General features: G+C 45.4%; 1 protein-coding gene across 1 annotated transcript in view; it reads right to left on the reverse strand.

The window, feature by feature from the left end:
• The window catches only part of PIK3C3 (phosphatidylinositol 3-kinase catalytic subunit type 3), a 257,560-nt gene that overhangs the window by 143,958 nt on the left and 94,066 nt on the right, over positions 1 to 19,536 (reverse strand). Inside the window, exons 12-15 of the mRNA XM_069747182.1 lie at positions 7,703 to 7,857; positions 7,398 to 7,467; positions 5,644 to 5,711; positions 5,457 to 5,562 (exon numbers count right to left, since the gene is read on the reverse strand). Coding sequence (XP_069603283.1) covers positions 5,457 to 5,562; positions 5,644 to 5,711; positions 7,398 to 7,467; positions 7,703 to 7,857 — 399 coding nt within the window. The remainder of the gene's footprint in view (positions 1 to 5,456; positions 5,563 to 5,643; positions 5,712 to 7,397; positions 7,468 to 7,702; positions 7,858 to 19,536) is intronic.

The raw sequence follows: 19,536 nt of genomic DNA on the forward strand, positions 1-19,536 counted from the left end.
CCTAGATGTGTGGTGAGAACTTTGAATGCCCAAGTGCTTCACAGAGGTTTAGAATGCAGAGTCGTGAAAATAAAAAATATATTTTTTTTCCACAAAAAAGATATTGTAGCCCCCAAGTTTTTATTTTCACAAGGGTAACAGGAGAAATTGGACCGCAATTGCTGTTGTCCAATTTAGGGCCCCTTTCCATTTGTGAGGAAAACGGACGAGTGCAATCCGATAAAAAAATCGGATTGCACTCGGACCAATGTTAATCAATATGTGACACTCCATTTGCGATTTTTTTCCCAGCCGAAATCGGACTGAGAAAAATCTGTGTCGGCTGAGAAAAAAATCGCAGCATGCTGCGTATTGCTGAGATTCTCGGACGAGACTCGCCAATGCAAGTCAATGGGTGCGAGAAAAAAAACGCACAGCACTCGCACCATGCGAGTGCTGTCCGATTTTTACGCACCCGTGTCCTTAGAAAAGCCGGCAATTCAGCGCAGAGTACAGTAAAATCACACTGACAGGTTAGATGAGAGTAGATATATACACATAGAATAGGTATATATACATATATATATGTCAGGGAGACAACTATATATATATATATTTATATTTAATGCAGCGTGAGATAGCTTTAAAGCTGGTAATTCAATTACCGGCTTTTGCTTTCTCCTTCACAAACCCGACATGATATGAGACCTGGTTTACATACACATCTCATATCACCATTTTTTTTGCATATTCCACACTACTAATGTTAGTAGTGTGTATATGCAAAATTTGGGCGTTCTAGCTATTATATTTAAGGGTTAAATGGCGGAAAAAATTGGCGTGGGCTCCCGCACAATTTTCTCCGCCAGAGTAGTAAAGCCAGTGACTGAGGGCAGATATTAATAGCCTGGAGAGGGTCCACGGTTATTGGCCCCCCCCCTGGCTAAAAACACCTGCCCCCAGCCACCCCAGAAAAGGCACATCTGGAAGATGCGCCTATTCTGGCACTTGGCCACTCTCTTCCCATTCCCGTGTAGCGGTGGGAAATGGGGAAATGAAGGGTTAATGCCACCTTGCAATTGTAAGGTGACATTAAGCCTAATTAATAATGGAGAGGCGTCAATTATGACACCTATCCATTATTAATCCAATTGAAAGAAAGGGTTAAAAAAATACACACACACATTATTAAAAATTATTTTAATGAAAGAAAAACAAAGGTTGTTGGAGTATTTTATTCTACGCCCAATCCAATCACTGAAGACCCTCGTTCTGTGAAAGAAAAAACATAATAAACCAACAATATACTTACCCTCCGCAGATCTGTAACGTCCAACGATGTAAATCCTTCTGAAGGGGTTAAAACATTTTGCAGCAAGGAGGTTTGCTAATGCAACGCTACTCCTCGCTGCAAAACCCCTGGGAATGAGTCTAAATATAGATCAATGAGCTATATTTAGCTTCATTTGCGGTGAGGCGCCCTCTGCTGGCTGTTTATAGATCGTGGGAACTTGCCTAGAAAGCCTGGGAGCTTTCTAGGAAATTTCCCACGATCTATGAACAGCCAGCAGAGGGCGCCTCACCGCAAATGAAGCTAAATATAGCTCATTGATCTATATTTAGACTCATTCCCAGGGGTTTTGCAGCGAGGAGTAGCGTTGCATTAGCAAACCTCCTTGCTGCAAAATGTTTTAACCCCTTCAGAAGGATTTACATCGTTGGACGTTACAGATCTGCGGAGGGTAAGTATATTGTTGGTTTATTATGTTTTTTCTTTCACAGAACGAGGGTCTTCAGTGATTGGATTGGGCGTAGAATAAAATACTCCAACAACCTTTGTTTTTCTTTCATTAAAATAATTTTTAATAATGTGTGTGTGTATTTTTTTAACCCTTTCTTTCAATTGGATTAATAATGGATAGGTGTCATAATTGACGCCTCTCCATTATTAATTAGGCTTAATGTCACCTTACAATTGCAAGGTGGCATTAACCCTTCATTACCCCATATCCCACCGCTACACGGGAATGGGAAGAGAGTGGCCAAGTGCCAGAATAGGCGCATCTTCCAGATGTGCCTTTTCTGGGGTGGCTGGGGGCAGGTGTTTTTAGCCAGGGGGGGGGGGGGGGGCAATAACCGTGGACCCTCTCCAGGCTATTAATATCTGCCCTCAGTCACTGGCTTTACTACTCTGGCGGAGAAAATTGTGCGGGAGCCCACGCCAATTTTTTCCGCCATTTAACCCTTAAATATAATAGCTAGAACGCCCAAATTTTGCATATACACACTACTAACATTAGTAGTGTGGAATATGCAAAAAAAAAATGGTGATATGAGATGGTTTACTGTATGTAAACCAGGTCTCATATCATGTCGGGTTTGTGAAGGAGAAAGCAAAAGCCGGTAATTGAATTACCAGCTTTAAAGCTATCTAGCGCTGCATTAAATATAAATATATATAGTGTCTCCCTGACATATATATATGTATATATACCTATTCTATGTGTATATATCTACTCTAATCTAACCTGTCACTGTGATTTTACTGTACTCTGCGCTGAATTACCGGCTTTTCAAAGGAGACCCGTGCGTAAAAATCGGACAGCAATACGGATGTCATACGGATGTTGCGATAAAAAAATCGCATGACACTCGCATGACACTCGCATGGCACTCGCAGACGTTACATCAGTTTTTTCGGTCCGTAAATCGGACCGTTTTTTTCTCACACAAGTGGAAAGGGGCCCTTATCCCGAGTACACTGATGTGCCATATGTGGGGGTAAACCACTGTTTGGGCGCACGGCAGAGCTCGGAAGGGAAGGAGCGCTGTTTTGGAATGCAGACTTAGATAGAATGATCTGTGGGCGTTATGTTGCGTTTGCAGAGCCCCTGATGTACCTAAACAGTAGTAACCCCCCACAAGTGACCCCATTTTGGAAACTAGACCCCCCAAGGAACTTATCTAGATGTGTGGTGAGAACTTTGAATGCCCAAGTGCTTCACAGGAGTTTAGAATGCAGAGTCGTGAAAATAAAAAAATATTTTTTTTCCACAAAAAAGATTTTGTAGCCCCCAAGTTTTTATTTTCACAAGGGTAACAGGAGAAATTGGACCCCAAAAGTTGTTGTCCAATTTATCCCGAGTACGCTGATGCCCCATATGTGGGGGTAACCCTCTGTTTGGGCGCACGGCAGAGCTCAGAAGGGAGGGAGCACCATTTGACTTTTTGAGCGCAAAATTGGCTGTCGTGTTTGGAGACCCCCTGATGTAACTAAACAGTGGAAACCCCCCAATTCTAGCTCCAACCCTAACCCCAACACACCCCTAACCCTAATCCCAACCCGATCCATAATCCTAATCACTAACCCTAACGATAATCACAACCCTTACCCCAAAACAACCCTAATGTCAACCCTAACCATAACCCTAATCAAAACCCTAAATCCAACACACCCCTAATCCTAATCTCAACCCTAACCTCAAACCTAACCCTAATCCCAATACAGCCCTAACCCTAATCCCAATACACCCCTAATCACAACCCTAACCTTAACCCTAATCCCAAACCTAACCCTAATCCCAAGCGTAACCCTAATGCCAACCCTAACCCTAATACCAACTCTAATCCAAACCCTAACCCCAAATCTAACCCTAACTTTAGCCCCAACCCTAGCCCTAACTTTAGCCCCAACCCTAACTCTAGCCCTAAAGCTACTTTCACACTTGCGTTGTTTGGCATCCGTCGCTTTGGACAAAAAACGGATCCTCCAAATGTGCCCGCAGGATGCGTTTTTTTGCCCATAGACTTGTATTGCCGACGGATGGCCACATGTCGCGTCCGTCGTGCACTGGATCAGTTGTGTTTTGGCGGACCGTCGGCACAAAAAACGTTCAATGTAACGTTTTTTTGTACGTCGCGTCCGCCATTTCTGACCGCGCATGCATGGCCGTAACTCCGCCCCCTCCTCCCCAGGACATAGATTGGGCAGTGGATGCGTTGAAAAACTACATCCGCTGCCCACGTTGTGCACAATTTTCACAACGTGCGTCGGTATGTCGGGCCGACTCATTGCGACAGCCCCGTACCGACGTAAGTGGCAAAGAACCCTAACCCGGAATTTAGCCCCAACCCTAACCCTAAATTTAGCCCCAACCCTAACCCTAGCCCTAACCCTAGCCCTAACCCTAGCCCTAACCCTAGCTCTAACCCTAATTTTAGCCCCAACTGCTCTTCTCCTGTCGGCCGGCAGATGGCGATAGATGGCGGGCGCACTGCGCATGCGCCCGCCATTTTCTTTTCCCCGGCAGCCAGGAGGAGCAGCAGGAGGATCCAGGGACACCGGTGAGTATGATAGGGTCCCCGAATCCCCCTATTTCTCTGTCCTCTGATGTGCGATCACATCAGAGGACAGAGAATTACACTTTGATTTTTTTTTTTTTTTTGCGGTCGCCGGTAAACAGTTAATTACCCGCGATCGCAAAACAGGGGTCGGTAAAACCGACCCCGATCATGCTCTTTGGGGTCTCGGCTACTCCCGGCAGCCGAGACCCCAAAGATTCTCCCGGTGCCGGCCAGCGGGCGCACTGCGCCCGCCATTTTGAAGATGGCGGTGCCCACCGGGAGCCACGAGGAGCACCGGGGGAGACAGGTAAGTATTGGGGGGCTATCTGGGACCCCTTTTCTCTGTCCTCTGATGTGCGATCACATCGGAGGACAGAGAAATTAAAAAGAGATCGCTTTTTTTTTTTTTGCGATCGCCGGTAAACGGTTAATTACCGGCGATCGCAAATGCGGGGTCGGTAAAAAAAACCCCGAATCATGTTCTCTGGGGTCTCGGCTACCCCCGGCAGCCGAGACCCCGGAGAAAATCCGACTCTGGGGGGCGCTATTTACTTTTTCCACAGCGCCGTTAATTAACGGCGCTGTGGTTTAAGTACCCTTAGCGACCGCCGTTAAAAGGCCTATCGGCAGTCGCTAAGGGGTTAAATCACCCCTTTTTCCCCCAGTTAAAAATAAATATAATCACATTTGCTATAGCCATATCTGCCAAAGCTTGAGCAATCAAAAATATTATCTAATTTAAACTGTACGTTAAGTGCTGAAATTTAAAAAAAATTAAACGACAGAATTTCCACGTTCAATAGAAATTGATGAAAATGTAATTTGCGCAAAACAAGCCTTCTCACAGCTCAATGGACAGAACAATATTAAAGATATGAATCTCAGAAATTGGCAACACAAACTAAAAGTTTAGTTGTTTTTTTAACCACTAATCACACATACACATATACACACAGACTAGACGTGTGCGGCCGAACACGTCTAGTTGGAATGTTGCACACTTGTGGTCGCATGATCGATCGGCCTCGGAGAATCCTCACAGCACGCACTGAGCGATGTGGAGGTTCACAAGTGCGCAATCATATAGTGAAAAGCCTGGACAACCCCTTTAAGGTGCTAATTTATTGTGTTACCTTTAAAAGTGCCTGACTGAAGCGTCTCATGACATTAAGGTACATCTCATGGGTCTTCGGATCTCTCATCTGGGTGTCCTGGTCTTCACACTCAACAATAACATACCTGGAAATAGAAAGAAAATAGATTACGCCGATGCCTGCAAATCTGGTACCCAGGAGAAAAGAATCCGTGCCGTGCACACACCAGTATAAGTAGTTGGCCAAGGTGGAGTTCTTGCAGGCTCTGGAGATGAGGAAGGTGCACAGATCTTGCTGGAGGAAAAAAAAAAGAAACAGTAAGAAGCACTTCTACGATGGCTGAAATTTATCCAGGATTGGATGCCAGTCCATTCCCATTAAACAGTAGAAAATGTTGTTGCACGCAGACTTTTCAATTGTCTTTTTAAAAAGCTGCAAACTCGCTCCGGCAGGGGGAGAAGTAAAACCTGGAGTAACGGCTCTACGAAAGATGCCCCTAACACATTAAATGTCCGGCTTAAAACCCCTTTTATAATTACTGCACTTGACAATAGAGAAAAAAAAATCATTAGACAGATAATCGCCATGGGTCAGGATCGGCCATGCTCATTTGAAGGTGGCGGTGATTGGCAGAAAGTGGAACAAGGCAGCTTTGTCAGCTGAACAACATATATAGCAAATCATCAGCTTATGACAGAAACCACAAATTCAATGAGTAAATAATGTTCTTATCTGACATTTATGTGGATAAAAAGACAGATCAGGAGATATATAATTACGGTAGATATAGTTGCAATCCGATTGTTTTCCCCTCCCATTGCAAATTACGGTAGGTTTATTAGCAAAATTCTCAACCTTTCTGCTGTTTGCAATTAAATAAAAAAAAAAAAAAATCAAAGATGGAGTCATGAAACAAAGCAGGGGCCTTTCAGGCCTATGGACCAGTGGTACGTATGGAGGAGGAAAAAAATGAAGTGTATGCTGAAAAAAACACTACCTACAGTGAAGGCTGGAGGAGGCTTAGTGATGCACTGCAGTGAAGCATGATGAGGGATCGGTGATGGCATATGTTGCCAAAAAGGCAAGAATGGCAGGGGCTTAATGATGCTTACATTGACGCACGCTGGTGGCTTAGTGATGCTTACAATGAAGCATGGTGATGGCTCAGTGATGTCTACAGTGAAGGATGATTGTGGCTCGTTGGATTGGTGACGCCTATGGTGAAGCATGACAGTGGCTTGGTGATGCCTACTGTGAAGCATGATGGTGGCTAATTGGGTTGGTGATGCCTACTGTGAGGCATGACAGGGGCCCGGTGATACCTGCAGTTAAAAATTGCAGTGGTTCAGTGAAGCCTACAGTGAAGCATGGCGATGACTCGGTGATGCCTACAGTGAATCATAAAGAGAACTATGTGTTGCCAAAAGGGAAGCATGACCCTGTGATGCTCTTGGCCTCCTTTGCCTTCTCTGACACTGGAAACTTGCAGAACGTGGAGGGCTAGATGGATTCAATCCCAGACCAAGAAATCTAAAGAGAAAACGTCAAATCATCTGTGACCCTGAAGTTTGGGCATCACTGGACCTTCCATCAGGACAGTGGATCCCAGGTATACCTCCAAGTTCCCTAAAGTTTGGTTTCAGAAGTCCTCAAAAGTAACCTGACTTGACTTGCATAGAAAATCTTTTGTAGGATATGAAGGAAATTGCAGAATGCAAATCCAATGGTATTCGTGTCTTGAAGGCCATTGCCGCCAAGGAATGGGCCGAGATCACTCAGGACTGAAGCAAGAAGCTGGTGTCTAGTGATGCTACATGTGCAACAGGTCACAACAGCCAAAGGGGCGCTAAGCTTGTCAGGAAGGAGTAAATAATTAGGAGACTGCAGAAAATCAGTAAAAGTGGCATTTTGTGACAAATTTGAAAAAAACAACCATAATGAGGGGGAAGGGGGGATAGACAGGATATACATGCAGGTTACCTCAAGATTATCAGCTTCTCCACCATCTTTAGCCTTGGAGGACGATGCAGGAGATGACTGTTGATGGGCACTAGATAGACATATTAAAAAAAGACTATAGATAATACTAGAAACACCCTCAGCACGTAAAGAATAACTTTCCTACAGCCCACATATAAAAAAAAACAAAAACATCATTAAGGGCCATCCCAGCACCCCCCAGGCCCGGAGACGAGCTCGCATACGCACAGTACTGGCTGCCTCTCCTCCGATACTGGTTATATAGACAATATGTGGGCATGTAGGGGTCTGCTGGGCCGCCATACCTGTGCATGTCCTCAGGGGTCACTCCCGACGTCAGCATGCTGTCCAGCATGGGGCCTTGACTGTCCTTCTTGGTAGGTTCTAGTCCGTTCTTTATATCGGCAAAATTTTCATATTTCAGAGCTTGGACCAGCTGTAGTAGGTACATCAGCAGATCCTGTGGGGGGAGGAAACACTCCATAATGGACGTTTATTTCCAGAGGTCTGACCGTAAACCACTCAGGATTTGTGTTTCCTGATGGACAAGAATATTTGTACAATTATTGCAAATTTTTTTTTGCTTTCTATCAAGGAGCGATGTCCGAGGTCCCCGATATGCTGATCTCTACAGAAACTGAAGCAGGAGGAGAAGCTGCTTCCTGCCGATATCCTAAACCGTTTATTCCCAGCATTCCTGGCTTTTCATCGTGCCACCAGATCACAGTGCAATCTATTAGACATTTAACCTCCCGCCTCCATGGGGATTTGTCTTTACTTGCACTTTTTCTCTTTTCTCAATTTCTTCCAAGACTCATAACATTATTTTTCCTTTGCCAGAACCACGAGAGGTTATTTTCTGCAGGTTGAGTTTCTGTTTTGAACGCCACCGTCTATTTTAATATACAATCAAAAAAAAAAAAGGGGGACGAGGCCACAAATTTATCAAAACTGTGAAAAAAAGAAGGTCCATCAGTGTTTTTTGGGATTTATTTTTAATTCTTACGGAGTTTATTGTTCGGTAAAATACCTGGTGACGTGTTTCTTCATGTCAGTATTTTTACTGAAATACAAATCTATATACGGTATCTCTCTCTATATATATATATCTCTATCAATCTATCTATACACACACATATAATTTATACACATACATACATATATATATATGTATATACTAACACACACACATACACAGTATACAGTATATACACACACACATATATATATAAATCTGAATTTTGTAAAAAAAAAAAAAAAAAATTGGATTGTGTTGCCATTTGTTTATTAGTGACGAGCTGACATTGTTATTGATACCATTTTGGGTACAATAGATTTCTTTTTATTGCACTTTTGAAGGTAGGTGCAGTGAACAAAGAACAGCTATTCTCTGGCACTTCCATTCGGTTTTTCATTATAGGTATAACAAATCGGGCAAATTTTTTATTTTCATAGATTGGACGTTAAAATATAAAAAAAGTTAAAAAAAAACATTTTTTTTTTTAAACTATGAAAAACAAGGTTGATTTAAACTTAAAGGGTCTTCACAAGAATAGAAAGATGGCGGTGACTGGTGCAGTCAGTAATCCTCTGGCTGCTATTGCATTTAGAGTGGGGTTGGGGCAACCGGGATTAAGCCACCTAAGAGAACCGGCCACCAGGTTTTCCCAATATAAAGTAGGGCCAGCATCTTAAGCCCTTATCTACAGCATTCTGGTATGCGGTTTTATGTCCCCATCTCCTATTCCCTTTATTATACTCACACACGGCGCCGTACGGTCCAATGAACGTCAACGGTCTTGATCTGGAGCCTCCTCTCTTCTTAGTCGGCATCCGCCGTCCCTACTTTGAGTAGATGACATACTACGCGTCACTCACCGTGTCCCCCATCGCTCTCCTGCGCAGACGCACTTCTCTCTACCCCGCTGAGGGCAGAGCAAAGTATTGTAGCGTGCATGCACCGGAAAGGTTAAAGAGCGCTGATGACCCGAGGGTACAGCCAGCGCATGCGCACTACAGTACTCAGCAGGACAGCGAGCAGTGCACCTGCGCAGGAGAGCGATGGGGGACACTGTGCAGGTGACACAGGATGCGTCAACACCACAAAGTAGGGAAGGAGGATGGCGATCATAAGGAGGGAGGAGGCGCTAGATAAAGACCAGAGATTCCCGCTGGACCGGACCACTCCATCTATGAGCGTAATAAAAGGTCTTAGGAGATTGGGGACTTGCATACAGCATACCAGAATGCTGAAAGTAAGGGCTTACAAGTGCTGGGCCTACTTTATATTATGGAAACCCGCCTCCTCGGTTTCTTCATACAAGAGTTAAAACCTATGGTCATCTTATAAGGGACACAGATTTGGGGAAGGATGGTGGCTCAGTGAGTAACATTTTTTCCTTGCAACCTGGACTCAAATCCAACCAAGAATAATCTCTATACTGAGTGTGCATATTCCCACAGATCAAAAACATATCTGTAGCTCAACGTGAAAGTTACAGTAATCTTGGTTCCTTCAGACGCCCAATATACAGCATCAGGCTTGGCTCCTGTGGACTTGCCCCTTTCTGCGCAGCCTGTGTGATCTCACCAGATCCCAGACAGACCCTGGGATCGCTTCTGTCCCTGCACTGACTGTGCTCTCTCCCCTTCTCTGCCTGCTCCGGGATCTTTCACCTCACTCGCTCTACTCTGCTGTGTGATTTTTCCTCTCTACCATAAATCTGTAATTTCTCCTTTGTTCTATGTAAAATCTGAGGCTTTTATTCTTTCTCAAATACAGTTTAGTTGCTCTGTGCGATTCTTCGTTTTTTCCTAGGCTGTTACCTTCCCTCCTCCTACGCAGCCTGCGTGATCTCTTCTTCCAACTACACAGCCTGCGTGATCTCTTCTTCTAACTACACGGCCTGTGTGATCTCTTCTTCCAACTACACAGCCTGCGTGATCTCTTCTTCCAACTACACGGCCTGCGTGATCTCTTCTTCTAACTACACAGTCTGCGTGATCTCTTCTTCCAACTACACAACCTGCGTGATCTCTTCTTCCAACTACACAGCCTGCGTGATCTCTTCTTCTAACTACACAGCCTGCGTGATCTCTTCTTCCAACTACACGGCCTGCGTGATCTCTTCTTCCAACTACACAGCCTGCGTGATCTCTTCTTCTAACTACACAGTCTGCGTGATCTCTTCTTCCAACTACACAACCTGCGTGATCTCTTCTTGCCCCATACACAACCTGCGTGATCTCTTACTCCTACACAACCTGTGTGATCTCTTCTTGCCCCTACACAACCTACGTGATCTCTTCCCCCTACACAACCTGCGTGATCTCTTCCCCCTACACAACCTGTGTGATCTCTTCCCCCTACACAACCTGCGATCTCTTCTTCTAACTACACAGTCTGCGTGCTCTTCTTCCATCTACACAGCCTGCTTGATCTCTTCTTGCCCCCACACAGCCTGCGTGATCTCCTACTCCTACACAACCTGCGTGATCTCTTCTTGCCCCATACACAACCTGCGTGATCTCTTCTTCCCCCTACACAACCTGCGTGATCTCTTCCCCCTACACAGCCTGCGTGATCTCTTCTTGCCCCATACACAACCTGCGTGATCTCCTACTCCTACACAACCTGCGTGATCTCTTCCCCCTACACAGCCTGCGTGATCTCTTCTTGCCCCATACACAACCTGCGTGATCTCCTACTCCTACACAACCTGCGTGATCTCTTCTTGCCCCATACACAACCTGCGTGATCTCTTCTTCCCCCTACACAACCTGCGTGATCTCTTCCCCCTACACAACCTGCGTGATCTCTTCCCCCTACACAACCTGCGTGATCTCTTCCCCCTACACAACCTGCGTGATCTCTTCCCCCTACACAACCTGCGTGATCTCTTCCCCTTACACAACCTGCATGATCTCTTACCCCTACACAACCTGCGTGATCTCTTCCCCCTACACAACCTGTGTGATCTCTTCTTGCCCCCTACACAACCTGCGTGATCTCTTCCCCCTACACAACCTGCATGATCTCTTCCCCCTACACAGCCTGCGTGATCTCTTCTTGCCCCATACACAACCTGCGTGATCTCCTACTCCTACACAACCTGCGTGATCTCTTCTTGCCCCATACACAACCTGCGTGATCTCTTCTTCCCCCTACACAACCTGCGTGATCTCTTCTTCCCCCTACACAACCTGCGTGATCTCTTCCCCCTACACAACCTGCGTGATCTCTTCCCCCTACACAACCTGCGTGATCTCTTCCCCCTACACAACCTGCGTGATCTCTTCCCCCTACACAACCTGCGTGATCTCTTCCCCCTACACAACCTGCGTGATCTCTTCCCCCTACACAACCTGCGTGATCTCTTCCCCCTACACAGCCTGCGTGATCTCTTCTTGCCCCCTACACAACCTGCGTGATCTCTTCCCCCTACACAACCTGCGTGATCTCTTCCCCCTACACAACCTGCGTGATCTCTTCCCCCTACACAACCTGCGTGATCTCTTCCCCCTACACAACCTGCGTGATCTCTTCCCCTTACACAACCTGCGTGATCTCTTACCCCTACACAACCTGCGTGATCTCTTCCCCCTACACAACCTGTGTGATCTCTTCTTGCCCCCTACACAACCTGCGTGATCTCTTCCCCTTACACAACCTGCATGATCTCTTACCCCTACACAACCTGCGTGATCTCTTCCCCCTACACAACCTGTGTGATCTCTTCTTGCCCCCTACACAACCTGCGTGATCTCTTCCCCCTACACAACCTGCGTGATCTCTTCTTGCCCCATACACAACCTGCGTGATCTCTTCCCCCTACACAACCTGCGTGATCTCTTCCCCCTACACAACCTGCGTGATCTCTTCTTGCCCCATACACAACCTGCGTGATCTCTTCCCCCTACAAACTCCAGGTTCTTTCCTCTTTCTGGTCTCAGAATAGTGGCATAGCCATTACGTGCTAAACGGCTTTCATGGCATAAAACCTGTAACTTGCTCAAATTCATATTTTTCCAAGAGAAAGTGAACCCAGCACCCTAAAAACAGAAACCTATGTGAAGGCTGCGTTCCACCTTTAAAGATACACTTTAAAGAATCATTGCTGGGAACACTTACACTAAAGTACACGCATAATCACTTTTTAATGAAGTAATTAACAGCAGCCATTTTACTGTGTAAATGTGAAGGGGGCCATATCCTTTATTCGGTTTTAAACACCCACCAACCAACATGACTAATGTCTGAATGTTTGAAAAAAGGGCCCTTGAATAGAAGAGACGGGAGAGAAGTCGCTTTCCTTTGTGACATCTGTTCTATCATTGCGCTGTGAATTGTCCTTGAAGAGGGACAAGAATTCTTATGTTAAATATATGCAGGAGAATCCATAAAAGGAGCCGCTAATGGTGTGCGATGTATTCCACCGAATAAATCAATATATGCAGATCGCACGGAGCGCATACTAAGCAAGCTGAAGAAAGTTCAAAGGGAGAAGTCTCTTTGTAGTAAGTCTTCTCATGTGCCAGTAGCCTCCTGGATAAAGGGGCATCTCACGTGACCCTCTGCTTCTCAAATGGGACACAAAAGTCACTTAAAAATACCCTCTTAGAAAATCCTAAATTGGTAGAGGGGGTCCCAGTCACAGCATTACACAGCCAATTCATATGTAATACTTTGCTTTCCCTGCGGGGGCACTGCAGAAAAACAAAACACTTAGTGTCAGCCCACTAAGTGTTAGCTGGCGGCAGCATAAATTCAAAGTAATTCAAAATAGGCTCAAAGTGGAGAACTTGCATAATAAAATGGCAGCTCTCTAATTTTACCGACTTTTGTAATCCTTGCATTCCTATGAATAGACACCACATAAGAGGATAGGGTCAGATCTAATAAGCTAGGCAGGGGGAAGCAGGATTCACAGACTAGTTATTGAATCCCAGCAGTAATGACCTGTCACCTGCCATAAATATACACTGCTCAAAAAAATAAATGGAACACTTAAACAACACAATGTATCTTCAAGTTAGTCACACTTCTGTGAAGTCAGCCTGTGCAGTTATGAATCAACACAGATTGTGAATTTCTCCTGCTTCTGTGCAAATGGAACAGACAACAGATAGAGATTCTAGGCAATTAGCAAGACAACCCCTATAAAAAGGAAGGGTTCTCGAGGGAGTGACCACAGACCATTTCTCGGTTCTCATCCTTTTTGGCTGTTTTGCTCACTTTTGTATTTTGTCATTGCTCTCACCCCTAGATGTACTGTACAGTAGCATGAGGAAGTGTCTACAACCCAGAGAAGTTGCTCAGGTAGTGCAGCTCATCCAGGATGGCACATCAAGGCAAGCTGTGGTAAGAAGTGTAGCTGTGTGTCAGCACAGTGTGCAGTGCATGGAGCAGATACGAGAAGACAGGCTAGTACACCAGGAGATGAGGAGGGGCCATAGGAGGGCAACAACCCAGCAGCAGGACCACTAGCTCTTCCTTTGTGCAAGGAGGAACAGGAGGAGCAGTGCCAAAGTCCTGCAAAATGACCTTCAGCAGGCCACTATCTCCATGAGGGGTATGAGGGTCCAATGTCCACAAGTGGGTGTTGTGCTTACCGCACAACACCATGCAGGAAGATTGGCATTTGCCAGAAAACAAGATTGTCAAATTCAACACTGACGTCCTGTGCTCTTCACGGATAAGAGCAGGTGCAAAATGAGCAAGTGACAGAAATGAGTCTGGAGAAGCTGTGGAAAACTTTCTGCAGCCTGCAGCATCCTCCAGCATGATGTTTGGCAGTGGGTAAGTAATGTGTGCACAGCCCTCCATGTGCTAAACAGAGGTACCCTGACAGCCCTTATGTACCAGGATGAGATCATCAAATCCATTGTGAGACCATATGCAAGTGCAGTGGGGTGTGGGTTCCAGCTGATGAATGACCATGCTAGGCCTCGTGGCTGAATTGTGTCAGCAGTTATTACATGATGAAGGCATTGATGCTATGGACTGGCCTACCCATTCCCCAGCTCTGCATCCAATGGAGCACATCTGAGATATCATGTTTCATTCCATTGACCAACGCCACGTTGCACCACAGACTGTTCAGGAGCTGACAGATGCTATAATCCAGATCTGGGAGGAAATCCATCAGAAGAACATCTGCTGCCTCATCAGTACCATGCCCAGGCGGTGTAAGGAGGTAATACAGGCACATGGAGGCCACACACACTACTGAGCATCATCCCCTTGTCTTGAGGCATTTCCAACTGAAGTTGGATCAGCCTGTAATTTGATTTTCCACTTTGATTTGGAGTATCATTCCAAATCCAGGCCTCCATGAGATATCAATTTTTATTTACATTGATCATTTTTATGTTTTATTAATCTACACACATTCCACCATGTAATGAATAAAGATTTGCAACTGGAATATTTCATTCAATGAAATCTAGGATGTTGTATTTTAGTGTTCCTTTTATTTTTTTGAGCAGTGTGTATTCTGACCTTTGACATGCTGAAATGAATCGGGCTATCCACCTGCCTCCAGCAATATTGTTACTATTTAAGGCCCCTAGAGCAGATACTTGTACTTTCAAAGTATTGACTGATAAGCCTAATTCACGCCCTTTGTAGAAACTCTAAGATAGCAGGAATGGTAATTTCTTTGGACAGACCTGCTGAGTGGAAACTAAGAAATTTCCTCCATTCCCTTACATATATTGTTGTTGTGGTCGTTTTCCTGCTCAGTAGAAGGGTATCAATTAATTTTTCTGAAAAGCCTCTTAGTCTTAGTAACTGCCTTTCAAATTCCAGGCTGTCAACCGTAGGCCCTTCACATGAGGGTGGTAGAAGAAGGGTCCATGGGCCAGGAGATCCTGATCCTTTGGGAGAATCCACGGATACGAGCTTGACATGGCTCTGAGCCAGGAGAACCATGGCTTCTTGGACCAAAATGGTGCTATGAGAATCACATTTGCTCTGTCCTCCCTTATCTTCCTGATGACTGCCGGAAGGATTATCATTGGAGGAAATGCGTATGCTTGCTGGTATGTCCATGGGACTTCGAGGGCATCGAGAATATTGGGGTTGTCCGTCAGAAACAGAGATGAGAATTTTTCGACTTGTCTGTTGCTTCTTGTTGTGAAAAGGTCTATTTCGGGTATGCCCCATCTCTCTGTTATCATCCTGAAGATGCGACGGTTGAGTACCCATTCTCCTTGGTGCAGGGTGTGACAGCTGAGGAAATCTGCTTTGGAATGGTCTACTCCCCTGACATTCAGCGCTGACAAGGATAGAAGATGTTTCTCGGCTATTATTAGGATGTCGTCTGCTATAGACATGAGAGCTCCTGACCTCATTCCTCCTTGATGATTTATGTACGCGACGGATGTCATGTTGTCTTATAATATTCTTGTGTGTGTTCCTTGTAACTACAGAAGGAATTTACATATGGCATGATAGATGGCTTTTAGTTCCCTTTCATTAGAGGAATCATTTGACTCACTAATAGACCATTGCCCTTGAACTATCTGATCTCCTAGATGTGCTCCCCAACCTCTAGGACTGGCATCTGTAAAAATTGTTTTTGAAGGTTTAACCACCCAAGGAACCCCACCTACGAGATGATTTGGCTCTAACCACCAGGTAAGAGAATCAATTACTTCTATTGGTAGGGATAGACGACTTCCTAAATAACCCTTTAGTCTCTCTTCTTCCTGCAGTATGGTATACTGTAGCCGTCTAGTATGGAACTGAGCCCATTGGACAACCGGAACGCATGATGTAAAGGAACCAAGAAGGGACATGTCTTCCCTGAGAGAAATTGTAGGGTTATTGACTACTGATTGTACTTTATTCATTATTGTCAGTTGTTTAGATTCTGGAAGGAAACGCTTCTGACTTAACAGAGTCTAGGAGAAGACCTAGGAATGTTTGGCGGGTTGTTGGGGACAATCTGGATTTTTCCCAGTTGATTTACCATCCCAATTCCTGCAAAGATGAGATTGTATCAACTAGGCACTGCTGACACTGTGAAGGGGAATTTCCCACCACTAGGAGGTGGTCCAAGTATGGGACTATAAGGGTATCTTTTATCCTTAAGTATGAAATCACTTCTGACATTAATTTGGTAAAGACGCTAGGAGCTATTGACAGTCCAAAGGGCATTGCTGTATATTGGAAATGACATACTTGTCCTTTCATCATGACCGCCACACGAAGATGCTGTTGATGTTCGATATAAATTGGTAGATGGTAATACGCATCTTTGAGGTCGAGAACTGCCATAAAGCACCTGGGAAACAGAAGTTTTACAGTGGATCAGATAGACTCCATCTTGAAGGTATGGTTTTCTAAGAAGATATTCAATTTCTTTAGATTTATTATAGTCCTATATGACCCATCTGGTTTTGGAGGAGTAAAATCCCTTCCCCTTTGATAAAATGGGACTTATACTAAAACCCATTTGGATAAAAGACTTCTTATTTCCTGCTCCAAAAACCCCTGCTGAGATTGGGAAGTCAACAGCAAGGTGTCTGGATGGACCTGGGCAAATTTTAATTTTAAGCCTCAAGTTACGAGGCTAGTTGCCCATGAATTGGATGTTATTCCTCTCCATTGTTGGCAGAAAAAGGACAACCTGCCACCCACTGGTAAATCTGTTCTAACGTGTTTTGTCTTCCATTCTAAATGGACCTTTTCCCCTTTTCCGAAAAATGCACCTTTTTATTTGGTCTCTTTATTGGCCCAGCGATCCTGGTTCCCAAAATCCTTTCTTTTATTAAATACGGGCTTCCGGAATGCTCTCCAAAAAGACGGAAAATAATTATTAGGGAATCCCTTTTTCCTCTCACCAGCTTTGGTGACAATTTCGTCTAGTTTTGTACCAAACAGGTACCCTGGCGTGGTAGGCTACAGAGTTTGGAATTAGTCTGAGCATCTCCTTTCCAACCTTTTAGCCAAAGTGCTTGGCGTGCTGCGTTGGTCAGGCCTGCTGATTTAGCTGCTAAATGAATACAGTCAGCAGAGGAATCCGCCAGGAAGGCTGTAGCACCTCTAATCAAAGGTATGGAAGAGATTAATTTATCTCTGGAGAGACCGCCTTTTAAGCCTTCTTCCAGATTTAACCAGACTATCATGGATCTTGCCGTACATGTAGCTGATATTGCCGGTTTAAATATCCCTGTACATGATTCCCACGATCTCTTTAGAAGGAAGTCAGCTTTACGATCCAGCGGGTCTTGTAAGGAACCCGAATCCTCTACTGGTAATAAGGATTTTCTAGATGTGGATGCTACCGCAGCATCTACTTTTGGGGCTTTTGTCCAGGTAGACAGATCCTCATCATTAAAAGGGGTGGCGCCTCTTTGATGATGAAGGAAAGCCTTTTTGTCCCTGACTTCCCCATTCTTTTTTGACCAAATTTTTAATTGCTGTAATCACTGGAAAGGTTGGTCTTTTATTCCTCAGATAAACCTGCGAACATGATGTTCTGTGGGGTTTTGGTATCTGTAATACCCATGGTGTCTCGGACACACTTAACGAGATTATCAATGCTTTCTGTTGGAAAGCATGTGTCTTGTTCCCCATCTAAAGAAAGGAATTCCTGGGAAATATCTGGATCCCTATCCTCATTATCCGTGGTATGTTGGGATTTTGGTGAATCATAACTTTTCCTGGTTTTTATTTCTGGAATACTATCAAAACCTTTTAAGGCTCATAATTCCTCTCTGATCATTAGTCTGATATCCTCTGATCTTATCGAGGATTCTTCATGTAGGGTGGTCTCAATACATGTATGACACATCCTCTTTGTATAGCTATCCGAGAGGGGCTGGGAGTATGAAGCACATTGTTTGTGCTTAGGATTTTTCAGTTCTTTTTGCCTAGGGTGCATAGAAGAAAGAGGGAACAACAATCAGCTTAATAGGGTGGGAAACACTCACCCCAGTGAAGCTTTCTGTTAAGGTACCGGCTGTAGAGGAGGAGACTGAGGCACAGGCTGTGATGTGGTCTGATCAGATCTCTTTTCCTTAGTGCTCCTTGTGGTGGATCTACTCTGCTTGGAGCGTCCGCTGCTGCTCGTACGGCTGCGTGCTGTTACCGCTGTGTCTTCTAAGGAAGGCACCGCTGAGTCCTTGGGAGATGCCATGCTGGACACCGGAGAATCACCGCCGGTGTCTTTTATAATGGGGGCCGCCATTTCTTCTGTGCCCCCGGAAGTACTTGTCACTTCCGGGTCACGGCCATGCTGTGTGCGCCTGCGCAGCACCACTGCCCCAGCACAGGCGCCGTCTCTCCTCTAAGCTTTCGCATCACTGCCGGGGGAAAGGTACAGAGGGCTACACGACCGCGCGTGCGCCCGCCGAACTCGGCGTGGCGGCGCGCTTACTTGCGTGTTTTTCCCTCCTCAGGTCATGAGCATTCCGCCCATCTTCCGTGAGCCAGGCGACTCCTCGGACCTGGCCTCACGGTGTCCTGCCAGCAGAGGGAGCTGAAGACAGGACCCCCGACGCCGCTTTCAGCTCTGGAGCCCTTGCCATCCTCAAGGTAACCGTGCAAGTGGCATCCAGGCGAGGCAACCGTCTTCTCTCCACGAGTTCCCTTAAGAACAGGAAACTAACTGTGGGCGCGAGGGGGACCACCCCTTTTATCTCTCCATAGGGTTTCCTGTTCCTAGGGGTGGATCCACTCTCTCAAATGGGTGCTGTCGTGGTGAGGAGAAAAAAAAAACTTTATCCCAGCAGGACAAAGCTGCTGAGTCTTAAACTCAGATTAAGGGGGTTGTCAACTACTTTGACAGTTTAGAAATGTGCCCATCAAAAACAAACACACCTCCATACTGGTGCTGGTATTCACTGATGGTCTCTTGGCTTCCTCTCACAGAGGGAATATCAGGTGACTTATGCAGTCAATCAGCAGCAATTGATTGGTAGCAGACCTCGAGTCCTATCTGTGCAGGAGCAAACAGTCTCCCTCGACTCTGGTGTTGTTGGGACACGTGGCCCCAGCACGCAATCAGCACTGGCGTCACTGTCCTCGCCCACGTACGGATTCAATATGAAGAGGAAGTCCATGCTACAGCTGGTCCGTACGCCACTCTCACAGAGTAGGTACACGGGTCCGTATGCCACTCTCACAGTA

The sequence above is a fragment of the Ranitomeya imitator genome, chromosome 1 (genome assembly GCF_032444005.1).
Source record: "Ranitomeya imitator isolate aRanImi1 chromosome 1, aRanImi1.pri, whole genome shotgun sequence".
Taxonomy (NCBI): domain Eukaryota; kingdom Metazoa; phylum Chordata; class Amphibia; order Anura; family Dendrobatidae; genus Ranitomeya; species Ranitomeya imitator.